Source organism: Bombina bombina, unplaced genomic scaffold (genome assembly GCF_027579735.1).
Source record: "Bombina bombina isolate aBomBom1 unplaced genomic scaffold, aBomBom1.pri scaffold_870, whole genome shotgun sequence".
Classification (NCBI taxonomy): Eukaryota; Metazoa; Chordata; class Amphibia; order Anura; family Bombinatoridae; genus Bombina; species Bombina bombina.
This window is the reverse complement of record NW_026512432.1, coordinates 37,368-58,192: the sequence shown is the minus strand read 5'-3', so window position 1 is coordinate 58,192 and position 20,825 is coordinate 37,368. Positions and strand designations below refer to the sequence as shown.

Here is a 20,825-nt window from a genome sequence, read left to right as displayed (position 1 = left end):
CCTATCAGTGTCACCAGTAACTAATGAGCCCTTTATGCAAGCTGGGATTCCTACTAAGTGTCTGAATACAGCTTACCCTTCCCTCATGGGGATACTGTCAGCCTTTTCTAGAATTATCACAGTCTGTCTAGAAAAAAAATAGACTGAACATACCTCAATGCAGTTTAGCCTGCAAACTGTTCCCCCAACTGAAGTTTTTCTGTACTCTTCAGCCCTTGTGAGAACAGCAGTGGATCTTAGTTACAGAGTGCTAAAATCATCATCCTCCCTGCAGAAATCTTCATCTCTTTTCTGCCAGAGAGTAAATAGTACACACCGGTACCATTTAAAATAACAAACTTTTGCTTGAGAAAATAAAAACTAACATTTTTGTCACCACACTCACTTTACCCTTCCTAGTTACTTAGAGTAGGCAAAGAGAATGACTGGGGGGTGGGGCTAAGGGAGGAGCTATATAGACAGCTCTGCTGTGGGTGCTCTCTTTGCCACTTCCTGTAGGGAAGGAGAATATCCCACAAGTATGGATGAATCCGTGGACTCGATACATCTTACAAGAGAAAATGAAAAATCATATAAAAAGATTTGAACAATCCCACATTATTGTGCTGCTTAGCAAATTCAAACAAAAAACATAACAGGGGTTTATACTCACCGATCTTACTGCTGCAAGAACATTAATAATTTTCCCATTGAGACTTTGCCCATTCGCCACAATGTCACCCAATGAGTAGTAATCTTGTGAGTCTTTGGTAGGAAGATGCATTAGAGACAGGAGAGTGTTGTTCACTTCATATTGGGAGCAAACACTGACTACGGAATGAACTTCGCTAATTAGCAATCTGTAATAACTAGAGGAGTAGTTAACATAATGGTACCTATCCAGACTACATAAAATTATAGCTGCCATTTAGCTGCATTGCAAAACTGAAGTGTTAATCTTTTTTTTCCATCACTTATCCCTCTCTCGAAGTTCTCCAGTTTCACTAAAACTGGTGTAGCATACAACATCTGAAAGTCTGTTTAAAAAGCAAAGAGGAGGATGTTGGCAAGTGAATTGGCACTTGTGATGAACTAGACCACAAGTCCTAATTTTTACATTTGTTATCCATTAAACAAAATATAAAAGGGTGTGGTGTATAGACTGGCCAGTATACTCGCAATTTAGCTCCATAATGAAGATAAACACAGAGAAATAGTTTTTTATATTATATTAGCACATCTAAGCAAGTTCCCCGCTTGGCTGTCTAGTGAGTGGTTTCTGTATTGCTGCAATAATCCTGTTAAGGGATCGCTGTGTTAAAACAGTATTTGAAGCAAAAAAAATTAGATTTTGCATATCTAATTTGCATATCTTACCCAGAATCCTCTTGGGCATTGGTAACAATGTATGCAGTGGAGGCTCCTCCATTTGTGCACTTGCGCACGTGCCCCCCTGCCAGATGCTGAGAAAAAAAAAATTATGCTGAATAAAATATAATTTTTCCAATAGCCCCCTATTGGAAAAATTATATTTTATTTCTAACCCCCAAAAATAAAATTCTGATGGTTTTTTTTTAAATAAAATTAAAAAATTTTTTTTTGTGTGTGTGTTTCTTTAAAAAAATCGCACGTGCGATAGAGCCCTATATCATGCCTGTCAGTGATGTCTATGTTCACTGCAGGCATCTGGGCCAGCCTCAAAGCAATTCTATATTGATGCCTGATCGCACAAGCTGAACTGTGCGAGTGGGGAGGGACATGTTCAAGCCAAGTTCAGCCTGTGCTCTGATAGGCTGCATCACCGGCTCCTCCCCCGCATCAACAGGCGTTCTAGCCATACAGAGCTGACCTGTGCTGTTATTGAATTGCAGCAGTTACACAGCACCAATGTTCCCTCTAATCATGAGCGCGATTAAGGCCGCGCATCTTGGAGCGCCAAAAGCCTCAGCAGAGCAGAGCTCAGTTTTGTAAGAGCAGGGCCCAGGGTGATGATCGCGGTAGATGGGGATGCGCATGTTGATGGAAACTCCCGTAACACCATTTCAGAGGTCCGGTAAGGCTCCCTTATTATTTACATATCCGCTATCACTGACCTTACACGGATATTTTATCGGGCAATCTGACGGCCCTAATGCTTACAGGGAGTGCAGAATTATTAGGCAAATGAGTATTTTGACCACATCATCCTCTTTATGCATGTTGTCTTACTCCAAGCTGTATAGGCTCGAAAGCCTACTACCAATTAAGCATATTAGGTGATGTGCATCTCTGTAATGAGAAGGGGTGTGGTCTAATGACATCAACACCCTATATCAGGTGTGCATAATTATTAGGCAACTTCCTTTCCTTTGGCAAAATGGGTCAAAAGAAGGACTTGACAGGCTCAGAAAAGTCAAAAATAGTGAGATATCTTGCAGAGGGATGCAGCACTCTTAAAATTGCAAAGCTTCTGAAGCGTGATCATCGAACAATCAAGCGTTTCATTCAGTCAACAGGGTCGCAAGAAGCGTGTGGAAAAACCAAGGCGCAAAATAACTGCCCATGAACTGAGAAAAGTCAAGCGTGCAGCTGCCAAGATGCCACTTGCCACTAGTTTGGCCATTTTTCAGAGCTGCAACATCACTGGAGTGCCCAAAAGCACAAGGTGTGCAATACTCAGAGACATGGCCAAGGTAAGAAAGGCTGAAAGACGACCACCACTGAACAAGACACACAAGCTGAAACGTCAAGACTGGGCCAAGAAATATCTCAAGACTGATTTTTCTAAGGTTTTATGGACTGATGAAATGAGAGTGAGTCTTGATGGGCCAGATGGATGGGCCCGTGGCTGGATTGGTAAAGGGCAGAGAGCTCCAGTCCGACTCAGACGCCAGCAAGGTGGAGGTGGAGTACTGGTTTGGGCTGGTATCATCAAAGATGATCTTGTGGGGCCTTTTCGGGTTGAGGATGGAGTCAAGCTCAACCCCCACTCCTACTGCCAGTTTCTGGAAGACACCTTCTTCAAGCAGTGGTACAGGAAGAAGTCTGCATCCTTCAAGAAAAACATGATTTTCATGCAGGACAATGCTCCATCACACGCGTCCAAGTACTCCACAGCGTGGCTGGCAAGAAAGGGTATAAAAGAAGAAAATCTAATGACATGGCCTCCTTGTTCACCTGATCTGAACCCCATTGAGAACCTGTGGTCCATCATCAAATGTGAGATTTACAAGGAGGGAAAACAGTACACCTCTCTGAACAGTGTCTGGGAGGCTGTGGTTGCTGCTGCACGCAATGTTGATGGTGAACAGATCAAAACACTGAGAGAATCCATGGATGGCAGGCTTTTGAGTGTCCTTGCAAAGAAAGGTGGCTATATTGGTCACTGATTTGTTTTTGTTTTGTTTTTGAATGTCATAAATGTATATTTGTGAATGTTGAGATGTTATATTGGTTTCACTGGTAAAAATAAATAATTGAAATGGGTATATATTTGTTTTTTGTTAAGTTGCCTAATAATTATGCACAGTAATAGTCACCTGCACACACAGATATCCCCCTAAAATAGCTATAACTAAAAACAAACTAAAAAACATAATTTATGCTTACCTGATAAATTCCTTTCTTCTGTAGTGTGATCAGTCCACGGGTCATCATTACTTGTGGGATATTAACTGCTCCCCTACAGGAAGTGCAAGAGGATTCACCCAGCAGAGTTGCTATATAGCTCCTCCCCTCTACGTCACCTCCAGTCATTCGACCAAGGACCAACGAGAAAGGAGAAGCCAAGGGTGTAGTGGTGACTGAAGTATAATTTAAAAAATATTTACCTGCCTTAAAAAACAGGGCGGGCCGTGGACTGATCACACTACAGAAGAAAGGAATTTATCAGGTAAGCATAAATTATGTTTTCTTCTGTTAAGTGTGATCAGTCCACGGGTCATCATTACTTGTGGGATACCAATACCAAAGCAAAAGTACACGGATGACGGGAGGGATAGGCAGGCTCTTTATACAGAAGGAACCACTGCCTGAAGAACCTTTCTCCCAAAAATAGCCTCCGAGGAAGCAAAAGTGTCAAATTTGTAAAAAGTATGAAGCGAAGACCAAGTTGCAGCCTTGCAAATCTGTTCAACAGAGGCCTCATTCTTAAAGGCCCAAGTGGAAGCCACAGCTCTAGTGGAATGAGCTGTAATTCTTTCAGGAGGCTGCTGTCCAGCAGTCTCATAAGCTAAACGAATTATGCTACGAAGCCAAAAAGAGAGAGAGGTAGCAGAAGCTTTTTGACCTCTCCTCTGACCAGAGTAAACGACAAACAGGGAAGACGTTTGTCGAAAATCTTTAGTTGCCTGTAAATAAAATTTAAGGGCACGAACTACATCCAGATTGTGCAAAAGACGTTCCTTCCTCGAAGAAGGATTTGGGCACAAGGATGGAACAACAATCTCCTGATTGATATTCCTGTTAGTGACTACCTTAGGTAAGAACCCAGGCTTAGTACGCAGAACTACCTTATCCGAGTGAAAAATCAAATAAGGAGAATCACAATGTAAGGCTGATAACTCAGAGACTCTTCGAGCCGAGGAAATAGCCATTAAAAATAGAACTTTCCAAGATAACAACTTTATATCAATGGAATGAAGGGGTTCAAACGGAACACCCTGTAAAACGTTAAGAACAAGGTTTAAACTCCATGGTGGAGCCACAGCTTTAAACACAGGTTTAATCCTGGCCAAAGCCTGACAAAAAGCCTGAACGTCTGGAACTTCTGACAGACGCTTGTGTAACAGAATGGACAGAGCTGAGATCTGTCCCTTTAAGGAACTAGCGGATAACCCCTTTTCTAAACCTTCTGTAGAAAAGACAATATCCTAGGAATCCTAACCTTACTCCAAGAGTAACCTTTGGATTTGCACCAATATAGGTATTTACGCCATATTTTATGGTAAATCTTTCTGGTAACAGGCTTCCTAGCCTGTATTAAGGTATCAATAACTGACTCAGAAAAACCACGCTTTGATAAGATCAAGCGTTCAATTTCCAAGCAGTCAGCTTCAGAGAAGTTAGATTTTGATGTTTGAAAGGACCCTGAATCAGAAGGTCCTGTTTCAGAGGTAACGACCAAGGTGGACAGAATGACATGTCCACCAGATCTGTATACCAAGTCCTGCGTGGCCATGCAGGCACTATTAGAATCACTGATGCTTTCTCCTGTTTGATTCTGGCAATCAATCGAGGAAGCATCGGGAAAGGTGGAAACACATAAGCCATCCTGAAGGTCCATGGTGCTGTCAAGGCATCTATCAGGACTGCTCCCGGATCCCTGGATCTGGACCCGTAGCGCGGAAGCTTGGCATTCTGTCGAGACGCCATGAGATCTATCTCTGGTTTGCCCCAACGTCGAAGTATTTGGGCAAAGACCTCTGGATGAAGTTCCCACTCCCCCGGATGAAAAGTCTGACGACTTAAGAAATCCGCCTCCCAGTTCTCCACTCCCGGGATGTGGATTGCAGACAGGTGGCAAGAGTGAGACTCTGCCCAGCGAATTATCTTCGATACTTCCATCATTGCTAGGGAGCTTCTTGTCCCTCCCTGGTTGATATAAGCTACAGTCGTGATGTTGTCCGACTGGAACCTGATGAACCCCCGAGTTGCTAACTGGGGCCAAGCCAGAAGAGCATTGAGGACTGCTCTCAATTCCAGAATGTTTATTGGAAGAAGACTCTCCTCCTGATTCCATAGTCCCTGAGCCTTCAGAGAATTCCAGACAGCGCCCCAACCTAGTAGGCTGGCGTCTGTTGTTACAATTGACCAGTCTGGCCTGCTGAATGGCATTCCCCTGGACAGATGTGGCCGATAAAGCCACCATAGAAGAGAATTTCTGGTCTCTTGAATGGAATGAAGGACACGGCATGCATTTAGAAGTTTTGTTAACCTGTCCTCTGTCAGGTAAATCTTCATTTCTACAGAATCTATCAGAGTCCCCAGGAAGGGAACTCTTGTGAGTGGAAAGAGAGAACTTTTCTCTTCGTTCACTTTCCATCCATGCGACCTTAGAAATGCCAATACTATCTCTGTATGAGATTTGGCAGTTTGAAAGCTTGAAGCTTGTATCAGTATGTCGTCTAAGTACGGAGATACTGAAATTCCTCGCGGTCTTAGTACCGCCAGAAGAGTGCCCAGAACCTTTGTGAAGATTCTTGGAGCCGTAGCCAGTCCGAATGGAAGAGCTACAAACTGGTAATGCCTGTCTAAAAAAGGCAAACCTTAGATACCGGTAATGACTTCTGTGAATCGGTATGTGAAGGTAAGCATCCTTTAAATCCACTGTGGTCAAGTACTGACCCTCTTGGATCATGGTCAAAATTGTTCGAATAGTTTCCATCTTGAACGATGGAAATCTTAGGAATTTGTTTAGGATCTTTAAATCCAAGATTGGCCTGAAGGTTCCCTCTTTTTTGGGAACTACAAACAGTTTTGAGTAAAACCCTTGTCCTTGTTCCAACCGCGGAACTGGATGGATCACTCCCATTAATAAAAGATCTTGTACGCAGCGTAGAAACGCTTCCTTCTTTGTTAGGTTTGTTGACAACCTTGACAGATGAAATCTCCCTCTTGGGGGAGAGGATTTGAAGTGCAGAAGGTATCCCTGAGATATGATCTCTAACGCCCAGGGATCCTGAACATCTCTTGCCCAAGCCTGGGCGAAGAGGGAAAGTCTGCCCCCCACTAGATCCGGTCCCGGATCGGGGGCCCTCAATTCATGCTGTCTTAGGGGCAGCAGCAGGTTTTCTGGCCTGTTTGCCCCTGTTCCAGGACTGGTTAGGTTTCCAGCCTTGTCTGTAGCGAGCAACAGCTCCTTCCTGTTTTGGTGCAGAGGAAGTTGATGCTGCTCCTGCTTTGAAATTACGAAAGGAATGAAAATTGGACTGTCTAGCCTTGGCTTTGGCCTTGTCCTGAGGCAGGGCATGACCTTTACCTCCTGTAATGTCATCAATAATCTCTTTCAAGCCGGGCCCGAATAAGGTCTGCCCTTTGAAAGGAATATTAAGCAATTTAGATTTAGACGTAACATCAGCTGACCAGGATTTTAGCCACAGAGCTCTGCGTGCCTGAATGGCAAATCCTGAATTTTTAGCCGCAAGTTTAGTTAAATGTACTACGGCATCTGAAATAAATGAATTAGCTAACTTAAGGAATTTAAGTTTGTGTGTGATGTCATCTAGTGTGGATGATTGAAGTGTCTCTTCCAGAGACTCAAACCAAAATGCTGCTGCAGCCGTGACAGGCGCAATACATGCAAGAGGTTGCAATATAAACCCTTGTTGAACAAACATTTTCTTAAGGTAACCCTCTAATTTTTTATCCATTGGATCTGAAAAAGCACAGCTATCCTCCACTGGGATAGTGGTACGCTTAGCTAAAGTAGAAACTGCTCCCTCCACCTTAGGGACCATTTGCCATAAGTCCCGTGTGGCGGCGTCTATTGGAAACATTTTTCTGAATATAGGAGGGGGTGAGAAAGGCACACCGGGTCTATCCCACTCCTTAGTAACAATGTCAGTAAGTCTCTTAGGTATAGGAAAAACGTCAGTACTCGTCGGTACCGCAAAATATTTATCCAACCTACACATTTTTTCTGGGATTGCAACTGTGTTACAATCATTCAGAGCCGCTAATACCTCCCCTAGTAACACACGGAGGTTCTCAAGCTTAAATTTAAAATTTGAAATGTCTGAGTCCAGTTTATTTGGATCAGAACCGTCACCCACAGAATGAAGCTCTCCGTCTTCACGTTCTGCAAACTGTGACGCAGTATCAGACATGGCCCTTGCATTATCAGCGCACTCTGTTCTCATCCCAGAGTGATCACGTTTACCTCTTAGTTCTGGTAGTTTAGCCAAAACTTCAGTCATAACAGTAGCCATATCTTGTAATGTGATTTGTAATGGCCGCCCAGATGCACTCGGCGCTACAATATCACGCACCTCCTGAGCGGGAGATGCAGGTACTGACACGTGAGGCGAGTTAGTCGGCATAACTCTCCCCTCGTTTGGTGAAATATGTTCAATTTGTACAGATTGACTATTTTTTAAAGTAGCATCAATACATTTAGTACATAAATTTCTATTGGGCTCCACTTTGGCATTAACACATATAGCACAGAGATATTCCTCTCAATCAGACATGTTTAACACACTAGCAAATAAACAGCAACTTGGAAATACTTTTCAAAGTAATTTACAAATAATATGAAAACGAACTGTGCCTTTAAGAAGCACAGAAAAATATTATAACAGATAAAATAATTAAGTTATAGCATCAATCTTTGTCAAAATATACAGTTTTAGCAAAGGATTGTTCCCCTCAGCAAATGATAACTAACCCAGGCAGCAGAAAAAAATACACAAATAAACGTTTTTTATATCACAGTCAATACCATCAGCACAGCTCTGCTGTAATGATTACTTCCCTCAAAAAAGGCTTTTGAGATCCCTGAACTCTGTAGAGATGAACCGGATCATGCAGGAAGAAAATGAACCTCTGACTGAGTTTTTTCTGATGCGTAGTGAAAGCACCAAAATGGCCCCTCCCCCACACACATAACAGTGAGAGGGATCAGTGAACTGCTCTAATTTAAATCAAAACTATTGCCAAGTGGAAAAAAAGTGCCCAAAATATTTTTTCACCCAGTACCTCAGAGAAAAAAACGTTTTTACATGCCAGCAAAAAAACGTTTTACCTCAATAATTAATTGTCATTTAAAACCTATTGCAAGTCCCTGCAAAATAGGTTAAGTCTATGTATACAGTTTAAAAGCCAGAGAAGTACCATTTCCCAGAAAACTGAAGTGTAAAATATACATACATGACAGCCTGATATCAGCTACATCTACTGCATTCAAGGCTGAGTTTACATTATAACGGTATGGCAGGATTTTCTCATCAATTCCATGTCAGAAAATAATAAACTGCTACATACCTCTTTGCAGATTAATCTGCCTGCTGTCCCCTGGTCTGAAGTTTACCTCTCCTCAGATGGCCGAGAAACAGCAATATGATCTTAACTACTCCGGCTAAAATCATAGAAAAACTCAGGTAGATTCTTCTTCAAATTCTACCAGAGAAGGAATAACACACTCCGGTGCTATTATAAAATAACAAACTTTTGATTGAAGATATAAAAACTAAATATATCACCATAGTTCTCTCACACATCCTATCTAGTCGTTGGGTGCAAGAGAATGACTGGAGGTGACGTAGAGGGGAGGAGCTATATAGCAACTCTGCTGGGTGAATCCTCTTGCACTTCCTGTAGGGGAGCAGTTAATATCCCACAAGTAATGATGACCCGTGGACTGATCACACTTAACAGAAGAAACTACTTCCAAAACTATTCAGCTTTGATATTAATGAGTTTTTTGGGTTCATTGAGAACATGGTTGTTGTTCAATAATAAAATTAATCCTCAAAAATACAACTTGCCTAATAATTCTGCACTCCCTGTATAATAAGACGGCCACGAGCGACGCTGTGGATTACAAATACACCACCGCTAGCCTAGCTTCATTTTTTTCAAACACTGGGGTATTCCTCCGGCTCCTATACAAACATGTGAGAAATATCTTGTAACTACGGACTAGGATTCTATACTATCACCTGGGGCTGGGATATTTTTTCAGTATCTTTTTGGGATACAAGAGGCATCCTTTTTTCAACATCATTGACTTTATCTTCTTTTTATACTATCCAGATTTTTAATATTATTAACATCTCATTTTTAGTTGTGCCCACAACATGCGTTTTGAATTAATTGGATGGATGAATGATTACATTAATATATGTTTTATGCTTATCAGTTTATTACATTTTATTTGTAGTAAATCCCTAAATAATTTATATATATTTAAATACTTTGGATTTTTTGGATCTGATATTTATTTTATTATATTATATTTTCTGAACTAATTTTAAAACAAGTGTACACCTCTAGCTTTTCAAGCGCCACTCTATTATTCTTTTCTTTGATTTATAAGATGCTTATCTATTAGAGTTTACTAAATGTTTGCATTAGGTTTAGGATTAAGGGTAATCTTGTGTCACTTCTGCATAAGTGACTCCCATGAACTGTTGCTTTGCTTTTTTGCACACAGCACACTTTAGATTCTGCAGTTTAGATAAATTGTTTGCTAACCAAATGTTGGTTTGCTGGGTGTGAGGTGAGTGTGTGTGGCTGTGTGAGTGTGTGTGGCTGTGTGAGTGTGTGTGGCTGTGTGTGTGGATGTGTGTGTTTAAGAGCTTGTGAGGGTGTGAGTGTGCTTGAGAATGTGAGGGAGAGGGTGTGAGTGTGCTTGAGAATGTGAGGGAGAAGGTGTGAGTGTGCTTGAGAATGTGAGGGAGAAGGTGTGAGTGTGCTTGAGAATGTGAGGGAGAAGGTGTGAGTGTGCTTGAGAATGTGAGGGAGAGGGTGTGAGTGTGCTTGAGAATGTGAGGGAGAGGGTGTGAGTGTGCTTGAGAATGTGAGGGAGAGGGTGTGAGTGTGCTTGAGAATGTGAGGGAGAGGGTGTGAGTGTGCTTGAGAATGTGAGGGAGAGGGTGTGAGTGTGCTTGAGAATGTGAGGGAGAGGGTGTGAGTGTGCTTGAGAATGTGAGGGAGAGGGTGTGAGTGTGCTTGAGAATGTGAGGGAGAGGGTGTGAGTGTGCTTGAGAATGTGAGGGAGAGGGTTATGTGAATATCTGTGTGTGGGTTTGTGTATGTGTGTTATGTTTTCAAGTGCGCACACATTTTGATCACTTGCCCAAAATTTGCACAGGTAAATTTTTTGGCGCCCACTTCTCAACAAAATTAGAGGGAACATTGTTGGGCACCCTTGTTTTTTTGTTGATTTGAATACCTGTAACTACCTAGCACTGATAAATTGGAAGACAAAATTGGTTTGGTGAGCCCATTAAGCCTTAAACTTCATAGACAGGTGTATCCAATCATGAGAAAAGGTTTTAAGGTGGGCAATTGCAAGCTGTTCTCTATGACTCTCCTCTAAAGAGTGGCAACATGGGGGCCTCAAAACAACTCTCAAATGACCTAAAAACAAAGATTGTTCAACATCATGGTTTAGAGGAAGGCTACAAAAAGCTATTGCATAGATTTAAGATGTCAGTGTCCACTGAGAGGAACATAGTGAGGATATGGAAGACCACAGGCACAGTTCTTGTTAAGCCAGAAGTGGCAGGCCAAGTAAAATATCGGAGAGGCAAAGGATGGTGAGAACGGTCAAAAACAGCCCACAGACCACCTGCAAAGACCTGTACTGGGAATCTTGTTGAGGGTCTCATGGATTCCACTCAATATCAGCAGATACTTGAGAATAATGTTGAGGAATCAGTCACAAACTTTAGTTGAAGTTACCCCAGGGGCTGGATATTTCAACAAGACGATGACCAAAAACACTGCTGGTTCAAATGGGTGGGGCCATTTGAGGGGCGTGACTTTCTCAAAGGGGTGTGGCTTTTAAAGGGGGTGTGGCTTTTTAAAAGGGGTGTGTCTTTTCAAAGGGGCGTGGTTTTCTCATAGGGGTGGGGTCTTGTGCACCACCATCCTAAAAATTCACCAGCCGCCACTGAATGTATGTGGAGTTTTACTGGAGAAACGCAAGTGGGGAACTTGCCTAGATGTGCTAATTTTCTATGCAAAAATTTTAATTGATATATATATATATATATCAATGCTGTGTTGTGATCAGAGTTGCACAAGCTGTGGCTGTTAGTTTGTCGGCATGAAAACGAGGCTCCATTAAATTCTATGGGGGAAATGCGATTATGCAATCGCAATTATGTGAAGCGCCCTTTTGAGCATAAGGATCCGACTACGAAGTCGTGTTCTTTTTACTTTCAACTTGTAATACGTGAGCACATTAGCACGTGTGGTAAAAAAAACCATGCATGCGGATTTGTGCTCCAACAGTACACGGTTTGTTTAACCATAACCAGTGCTATATAAACCGCATAAATATCAGACCCAAACAATAGAATTATTAGTGATAAATGACAGATAATCATATGTATAATGGCAATGAATGTATTTTTAATCGTTATATGTACTCTAAATCAGTTACCTGATACTGTAATCTTGATATATTATGTATTCACCGAACATTCTGACAAATATGTGGCTAACTATCTTACATGCAGAGATCATGACGTTTTTAATTTACCTCGGTGTTGAAGGATTAAATTTTTCTTCTCGCTCAACATCTTTTGTTTGTACAAGTGGATTTTCAATTCTAACTGAAGGGAAATTAAACAAAATCAATTATTTTTACACTTACATTATCAATACAAATAAAAATGTGTTCAGCACTGTGTAAACCAACCAGAGAGAATGCAATGTAGAAATTAAATGTATATTATGTCTTCTGTCTTTTCAGGTCTTTGTAATATATGTTGCATGTGTTTTCATGAAAATATTGGCTTCACATAGCAATTATAACATTTTTGGGAATGAAAATGTTAGGGAATTAGTCATACATCTGCTTGACCCCTTTGTGGCAGAATAATAGTGTTTAAATTGTAACGAAGTTTTGATGCAAACACTATTAGTAAAAATGAAATCACGCAATCGTTAAGGCCGAAATCAGATCATGGGGGACTGCCTGCACTGCTAGACACACCCCAGGCCGATCCTTGCCTTCTACAAAAGGGGGAAGCTGCAGGACGCCTTATATGGTAGGACATTCCATGCCGTCCTAACGGCTTTAAAGCCCAGCTCTGTTAGGACAGCATGGAACGTCCTAACGGTGAGAAGGGGTTAACAAACATTCAATTTTTCTTTGTTTATCTATATCATATTTAATACATACAAATTCAAAAATATATATATTATTGATTTATTGCACTGTTACATAAATATAATCTATGTTGCACCTTTAAACTATTTTTAAAAATATAGTGGTCTCCCTCTCGATCCAGATATTAGGGGCCCCTGAACTACAGCAAAGAAAGTAGGCTGCAGTTCCATTTTTAAATGCAGGCTATGCTTGGAACGTTCCGTGATGTCACCACATGTGTGTGTAGTGACATCACAGGTAACAAACAAATCCCTGATGATCTATGAGTTTCTTTTTAGTGAGTCTGCAGCTAGAGGGCTTTAAAGCTCATATTCCATGTAAAATGCAGGTGATTGCCTTAAAAACTGCAATAACCTGCAGCAGCACTTATACCCAGGGGGAAGGGGCTTCTCCCTTGTTTGTGCTAAAGTTACAATTGACTCCTCATTTAAAAGGGGAGAATTCCCTTTTTTACTTGAGGTCACTAGTCCACCTGGGATGCAAGTGATCACTGTTAAAAACAGTGATCAACTGCCTCACTAGAAACCAGGTAATTTCTAGTTGTGAGGGATATGGCCTACTATAGAGCCTCTGGGGCTGATTTAACAAGGGGTGAATGGCCCCTGTTCCCCTTGTTTCACCCCCTGCTAGCGGCCAATTGGCCACAAATCTGCAGGGGTGGCATTGCACAAGCAGTTCACTAGAACTGCTTGTGCAATGTTAAATGCCAACAGCGTATGCTGTTGGAAATTCAGCTATGTCGGGCGGACATGATCGCTCCAGCGATAGTAAATCTGCCCCTCTATCTCTTACTCTGATTTAACTAGAGGGATATGAAACCCCACAAGTGAAAGAAGGTATTCTCCTCTTTTAAAAGGAGGTCAACCCCCCTCTATTTATCAGGTGAGCATCATAGTAATGGTGATCATCTGCTCCAAGAATACACTGTGCAGTATTTAATGAGGCAGAATGGACACTTCTAGAGTCCTGTCCTCTCCCATTAAATAAAGAGAGGTATGAGACCCCGGTTTGGTGGAAGCCATTCTTCTATTTATATGTTCTGGTTTCACACATTTAAAAAATAATATATCCATATTAATCTATAATTCTAATTAACATCTTCATTGCCAAGCCACATTAAATTGCATTGCAGATCCACATTATGCAGCAGACAATGGTTTAAACCAAACATTTTGTTTCAGACAGGTAGGTTACATACAGAAGTAAGAATCTAAGAAATTGCATTTCTAATTATTGGGGAGGGGGTGAATATTCTCAAGCTCTGAATATAACCACTACTTAGGCAAAGTAATTAAACATTGGGTGCATCATCAAAACATTAAAGGGACACTGAAACCAAATTTTTCTTTCGTGATTCAGATAGAGCATGACATTTTAAGCAACTTTCTAATTTACTCATATTATCAAATTTTATTCATTCTCTTGGTATGGGTTCAGTGTCCCTTTAACAACTATATTATACCTGGCATTGCAAAACTGGGAACAAAGTGGATATAGCATGTATTTTTAAATACAGATGAAGCATTTCTGACTTCTTATATAAGTTTACAAATAAAAACAAACAAATAATATTGCAACATACCACAATCTCCAACACGGAAACTGGCAGAAAGAGACTTTATGTATTCCTCTCTTCCCCAGGAAGATGCATTTATAAACGATGTTGGAGAATCTCTTATTGTAAAACTGAATGTGTATCTCTCTAACCCAATATCTACGAAGATAAACTGTTTTTACTAAACATGCATAAGTAATATCTTACTTCTTTATAGAGCACTTATATCAGATTGCTCTATAGAGGCTACAAATGTTTACTTGTATTGTGAGAAAACTTACCGTATAGCAATGGTATAACCCACTGCTTGTGGTAACATCCATAGGTGTAAGATATTATGGATTTACAGATTTGCAAGAGGGTTTTATGGGATAGTAAAGTTAGTTGGTGGGAAAAGTACATGATTTAGATAAAGTACATTTAAAGCGACAGTCTAGTCAAAATTAAACTTTGATGAATCAGATAGGGAATGCAATTTTAAACAACTTTTCAATTCACTTTTATGATCAAATTTGGTTTGTTCTCTTGGTATTCTTTGTTGAAAGTTAAACCTAGGTAGGCTCATATGCTAATTTCTAAAACCTTGAAGGCCGCCCCTTATTTCAATGCATTTGGCAGTTTTTCACAGCTAGAGGGCGTAAGAGCCTGTGAGAAGGCACTGATTGGCTAAATGCAATCTGTCAAAAAAAAAATGAAATAAGGGGGCAATCTGCAAAGGCTTAGATACAAGGTAATCACAGAGGTAAAAAGTATATAAATATAACTGTGATAGTTATGCAAAACAGAGGAATCTGTAATAAAGGGATTATCTATCTTTTAAAAAAATAACAATTCCGGAGTAAACTATCCCTTTAATAGTTGGTTTTATGTAGATATTTAATTGCCTGAAAATTTTAAAAGAATCGGTTGGATAAAGATTGACGGCTAGATTTAGAGTTCTGCGGCCAAAGGGGTGCGTTAGCTACGCATGCTTTTTTCCCCCTGCACCTTTTAAATACCGCTGGTATTTAGAGTTCACAGAATGGCTGCGTTTTCAGTGCGTTAGGCTCCAAAAAGGGAGCGTAGAGCATAATTTAACGCCACTGCAACTCTAAATTCCAGCTGTGCTTACGGACACGGCCAGCTTCAAAAACGTGCTCGTGCACGATTCCCCCATAGAAAACAATGGGGCCATTTGAGCTGAAAAAAAAACCTGCAAAAAAGCAGCGTTCAGCTCCTAACGCAGCCCCATTGTTTTCTATGGGGAAACACTTCCTACGTCTGCACCTAACACTCTAACATGTACCCCGAGTCTAAACACCCCTAATCTTACACTTATTAACCCCTATTCTGCCGCCCCCGCTATCGCTGATACCTGCATATTTTTTTTAACCCCTAATCTGTCGCTCCGTAAACCGCCGCTACCTACATTATCCCTATGTACCCCTAATCTGCTGCCCCTAACACCGCCGACCCCAATATTATATTTTATATTATATTATATTTATTAACCCCTAATCTGCCCCCCACAACGTCGCCTCCACCTACCTACAATAATTAAACCCTAATCTGCCGACCGAACCGCACCGCTACTATAATAAATGTATTAACCCCTAATCCGCCTCACTCCCGCCTCAATAACCCTATAATAAATAGTATTAACCCCTAATCTGCCCTCCCTAACATCGCCGACACCTAACTTCAAACATTAACCCCTAATCTGCCGACCGGAGCTCACCGCTATTCTAATAAATGTTTTAACCCCTAAAGCTAAATCTAACCCTAACCCTAATACCCCCCTAAATTAAATATAATTTAAATCTAACGAAATAAATTAACTATTATTAAATAACTTATTCCTATTTAAAGCTAAATACTTACCTGTAAAATAAACCCTAATATAGCTACAATATAAATTATAATTATATTGTATCGATTTTAGGATTAATATTTATTTTACAGGCAACTTTGTAATTATATTAACCAGGTACAATAGCTATTAAATAGTTAATAACTATTTAATAGTTACCTAGTTAAAATAATTACAAAATTACCTGGAAAATAAATCCTAACCTAAGTTACAATTAAACCTAACACTACACTATCAATAAATTAATTAAATAAAATACCTACAATTATCTACAATTAAATAAACTAACTAAAGTACAAAAAATAAAAAAGAACTAAGTTACAAAAAATAAAAAAATATTTACAAACAGAAAAATATTACAACAATTTTAAACTAATTACACCTACTCCTAGCCCCCTAATAAAATAACAAAGACCCCAAAATAAAAAAATGCCCTACCCTATTCTAAATTAAAAAAGTTCAAAGCTCTTTTACCTTACCAGCCCTTAAAAGGACCTTTTGTGGGGCATGCCCCAAATAATTCAGCTCTTTTGCCTGTAAAAAAAAACATACAATATCCCCCCCCCAACATTACAACCCACCACCCACATACCCCTAATCTAACCCAAACCCCCTTAAATAAACCTAACACTAAGCCCCTGAAGATCTCCCTACCTTGTCTTCACCTCACCGGGTTCAGCGATCGGTCCAGAAGAGGGTCCGAAGTCTTGATCCAAGCGGCGGCTGAAGAACTCCATCATCGGGCTGAAGTCGGAAGTCCATCATCGGGATGAAGTCTTCTATCAAGCGGCATCTTCAATCTTCTTTCTTCTGGAGCGGAGCGGAGCCATCTTCTTCCGAACCGACGCGGATCCATCCTCTTCAACCGACGCCTACTAGCCGAATGACGGTTCCTTTAAATGACGTCATCCAAGATGGCGTCCCTCGAATTCCGATTGGCTGATAGGATTTTATCAGCCAATCGGAATTAAGGTAGGAATATTCTGATTGGCTGATGGAATCAGCCAATCAGATTCAAGTTCAATCCGATTGGCTGATCCAATCAGCCAATCAGATTGAGCTCGCATTCTATTGGCTGATCGGAACAGCCAATAGAATGCAAGCTCAATCTGATTGGCTGATTGGATCAGCCAATCGGATTGAACTTGAATCTGATTGGCTGATTCCATCAGCCAATCAGAATATTCCTACCTTAATTCCGATTGGCTGATAAAATCCTATCAGCCAATCGGGATTCGAGGGACGCCATCTTGGATGACGTCATTTAAAGGAACCGTCATTCGGCGAGTAGGCGTCGCTTGAAGAGGTTGGATCCGCGTCGACTGGGAAGAAGATGGCTCCGCTCCGGAAGAAAGAAGATTGAAGATGCGGCTTGATAGAAGACTTCATCCCGATGATGGACTTCCGACTTCAGCCTGATGATGGAGTTCTTCAGCTGCCGCTTGGATCAAGACTTCGGACCCTCTTCTGGACCGATCGCTGAACCCGGTGAGGTGAAGACAAGGTAGGGAGATCTTCAGGGGCTTAGTGTTAGGTTTATTTAAGGGGGGTTTGGGTTAGATTATGGGTATGTGGGTGGTGGGTTGTAATGTCGGGGGGGGGTATTGTATGGGTTTTTTTTACAGGCAAAAGAGCTGAATTCTTTGGGGCATGCCCCGCAAAGGGTCCTTTTCAGGGCTGGTAAGGTAAAAGAGCTTTGAACTTTTTTAATTTAGAATAGGGTAGGGCATTTTTTTATTTTGGGGGGCTTTGTTATTTTATTAGGGGGCTTAGAGTAGGTGTAATTAGTTTAAAATTGTTGTAATATTTTTCTAATATTTGTAAATATTTTTTTATTTTTTGTAACATAGTTCTTTTTTATTTTTTGTACTTTAGTTAGTTTATTTAATTGTATTTATTTGTAGGTATTGTATTTAATTAATTTATTGATAGTGTAGTGTTAGGTTTAATTGTAGATAATTGTAGGTATTTTATTTAATTAATTTATTGATAGTGTAGTGTTAGGTTTAATTGTAGATAATTGTAGGTATTGTATTTAATTAATTTATTGATAGTGTAGTGTTAGGTTTAATTGTAACTTAGGTTAGGATTTATTTTACAGGTAATTTTGTAATTATTTTAACTAGGTAACTATTAAATAGTTATTAACTATTTAATAGTTATTGTACCTGGTTAATATAATTACAAAGTTGCCTGTAAAATAAATATTAATCCTAAAATAGCTACAATATAATTATAATTTATATTGTAGCTATATTAGGGTTTATTTTACAGGTAAGTATTTAGCTTTAAATAGGAATAATTTATTTTGTTAGATTTAAATTATATTTAATTTAGGGGGGTGTTAGGGTTAGACTTAGCTTTAGGGGTTAAAAAATGTATTATAGTATCGGTGAGCTCTGGTCGGCAGATTAGGGGTTAATGCTTGAAGTTAGGTGTCGGCGATGTTAGGGAGGGCAGATTAGGGGTTAATACTATTTATTATAGTGTTATTGAGGCGGGAGTGAGGCGGATTAGGGGTTAATAACTTTATTATAGTAGCGGTGAGGTCCGCTCGGCAGATTAGGGGTTAATAAGTGTAGGTAGGTGGCGGCGACGTTGGGGGGGGGGCAGATTAGGGGTTAATAAATATAATATAGGTGTCGGCGGTATTAGGGGCAGCAGATTAGGGGTACATAGGGATAATTTAGCTGGCGGCGGTGTACGGAGCGGCAGATTAGGGGTTAAAAAATTTAATAGAGTGGCGGCGATGTGGGGGGACCTCGGTTTAGGGGTACATAGGTAGTTTATGGGTGTTAGTGTACTTTAGAGCACAGTAGTTAAGAGCTTTATAAACCGGCGTTAGCCCAGAAAGCTCTTAACTCCTGGTTTTTTTCTGCGGCTGGAGTTTTGTCATTAGATTTCTAACGCTCACTTCAGCCACGACTCTAAATACCGGCGTTAGAAAGATCCCATTGAAAAGATAGGATACGCAATTGACGTAAGGGGATCTGCGGTATGGAAAAGTTGCGGCTGTAAAGTGAGCGTTAGACCCTTTCCTGACTGACTCCAAATACCAGAGGGCGGTAAAAACCAGCGTTAGGAGCCTCTAACGCTGGTTTTCACGGCTACCGCCCAACTCTAAATCTAGCCGTAAGTTTCTAAGTAGATGGCAATGCAGAGATAAAACCTTTTATGGAAGAGTGAGAAAGAAAAGATACACAAAGCTGCTTTAAAAAATAAGGCTTCAAAATGAAGGCCTTTTTCTTTGTTGTTGCTAAAAAGATATTGGTAATGTGCAATATTTATTTCTGACAATTTGAAGGTTAGAAAACAATGCAATGGTATAAAGGTGTTAAAATATGCAGTCAGAGTTGCTATATTTATTGAACCCAGTGAAGAGTTAAATACTGTTCCTGTGGATAGACCAAGGAGAAAAGCTTCAACAGGAACAGAAGACAGAGAAATATTTGAGATTAGGGCCAGAACGAACCAAAAATAGGTCCGGGCTTTTTAAAGCAGCTCACTACCTACATTTAGGGCTAGATAATAAGTGGAGTGCTAACAGTTACGTGCAAGCGATAATTGGTTTATCGTGGGTGTTTGCACGCATCAGGTTTTACACTCGTATTACAAGTTGAAAGCAACTGCCTGAGTGCATTTGAAGTTAACACTGGTTGGGTTAGTGCGTCCTCAGAGCTTTGGTTAACTGTTTTACAAAACAGAAAAGTGTCACAAAACACATCAAATATACATTACAAAGTAGGGATGTGCAGGGAAGAAATTTTCTTTAAAAACAAAAATTTTGTAACGAATATTCAAGGACATTCATTTCCCAGAATATTCGTTCTTTCCACTATTAGTTTTTCATTTAGTTTAAAAAACACATTAAGGTAAGTATTTTACCCTGAATGCACATCCCTATTACAAAGTACAGTTACACTCATAATAAAACCATCTAACAAAAATTATTAAAAATAAATATTACACACAAAAGTTATAAGGGCTCAAAGATATGTATATATTTATGTATATACGTTTGTACATATGCATTTATATGTGTGTATATATATATATATATATATATATATATTTACAGACATATATACACATATAAACACATAAATACATATGTCACACATATACAGACATATATATATATATATATATATATATATATATATATATATATATATATATATATATATATATATATATGTGCATTGGAACCCTTTCAAGTTAAGTAGATGAAAACATGTAAAAACATATTTATGCAATATTCATATTTAATAAAGTGTTATACTTAGTATTTATTGTAAATATTTCACATTCCAATGTTCTGCACATAGCAGAATATGTTCTATGTATTAATAAATATTCCTATATATATCTGTATGCATCTATAACTATATATAATCATATGTATATATATAAATCAATGTAAATATTTGCATAGGAAATTAGCACATCTAGGCTAGTATCCCCGCTTGCTTTTCCCCAGAAATTCTTAATATACAATGTTACCAATGCACAAGAGAATTGTGGGTAAGATATGCAAATTAGATATGCATATTCTCAGTTTTTTTGCTTCAAAATAACGTTTTGACACAGCGATCCTTTTAACAGGATTATTACAGCAA

At 39.7% G+C, this 20,825-nt stretch overlaps 1 protein-coding gene across 1 annotated transcript in view; it reads right to left on the bottom strand.

Annotated features, from left to right (window-relative positions):
* Nucleotides 1–20,825, bottom strand: part of LOC128644307 (meiosis-specific with OB domain-containing protein-like) — a 127,730-nt gene that overhangs the window by 72,947 nt on the left and 33,958 nt on the right. The window contains exons 4-6 of the mRNA XM_053696974.1: nucleotides 14,385–14,516; nucleotides 12,170–12,242; nucleotides 653–848 (exon numbers count right to left, since the gene is read on the bottom strand). Of these exons, the coding sequence (XP_053552949.1) occupies nucleotides 653–848; nucleotides 12,170–12,242; nucleotides 14,385–14,516 (401 nt within the window). The remainder of the gene's footprint in view (nucleotides 1–652; nucleotides 849–12,169; nucleotides 12,243–14,384; nucleotides 14,517–20,825) is intronic.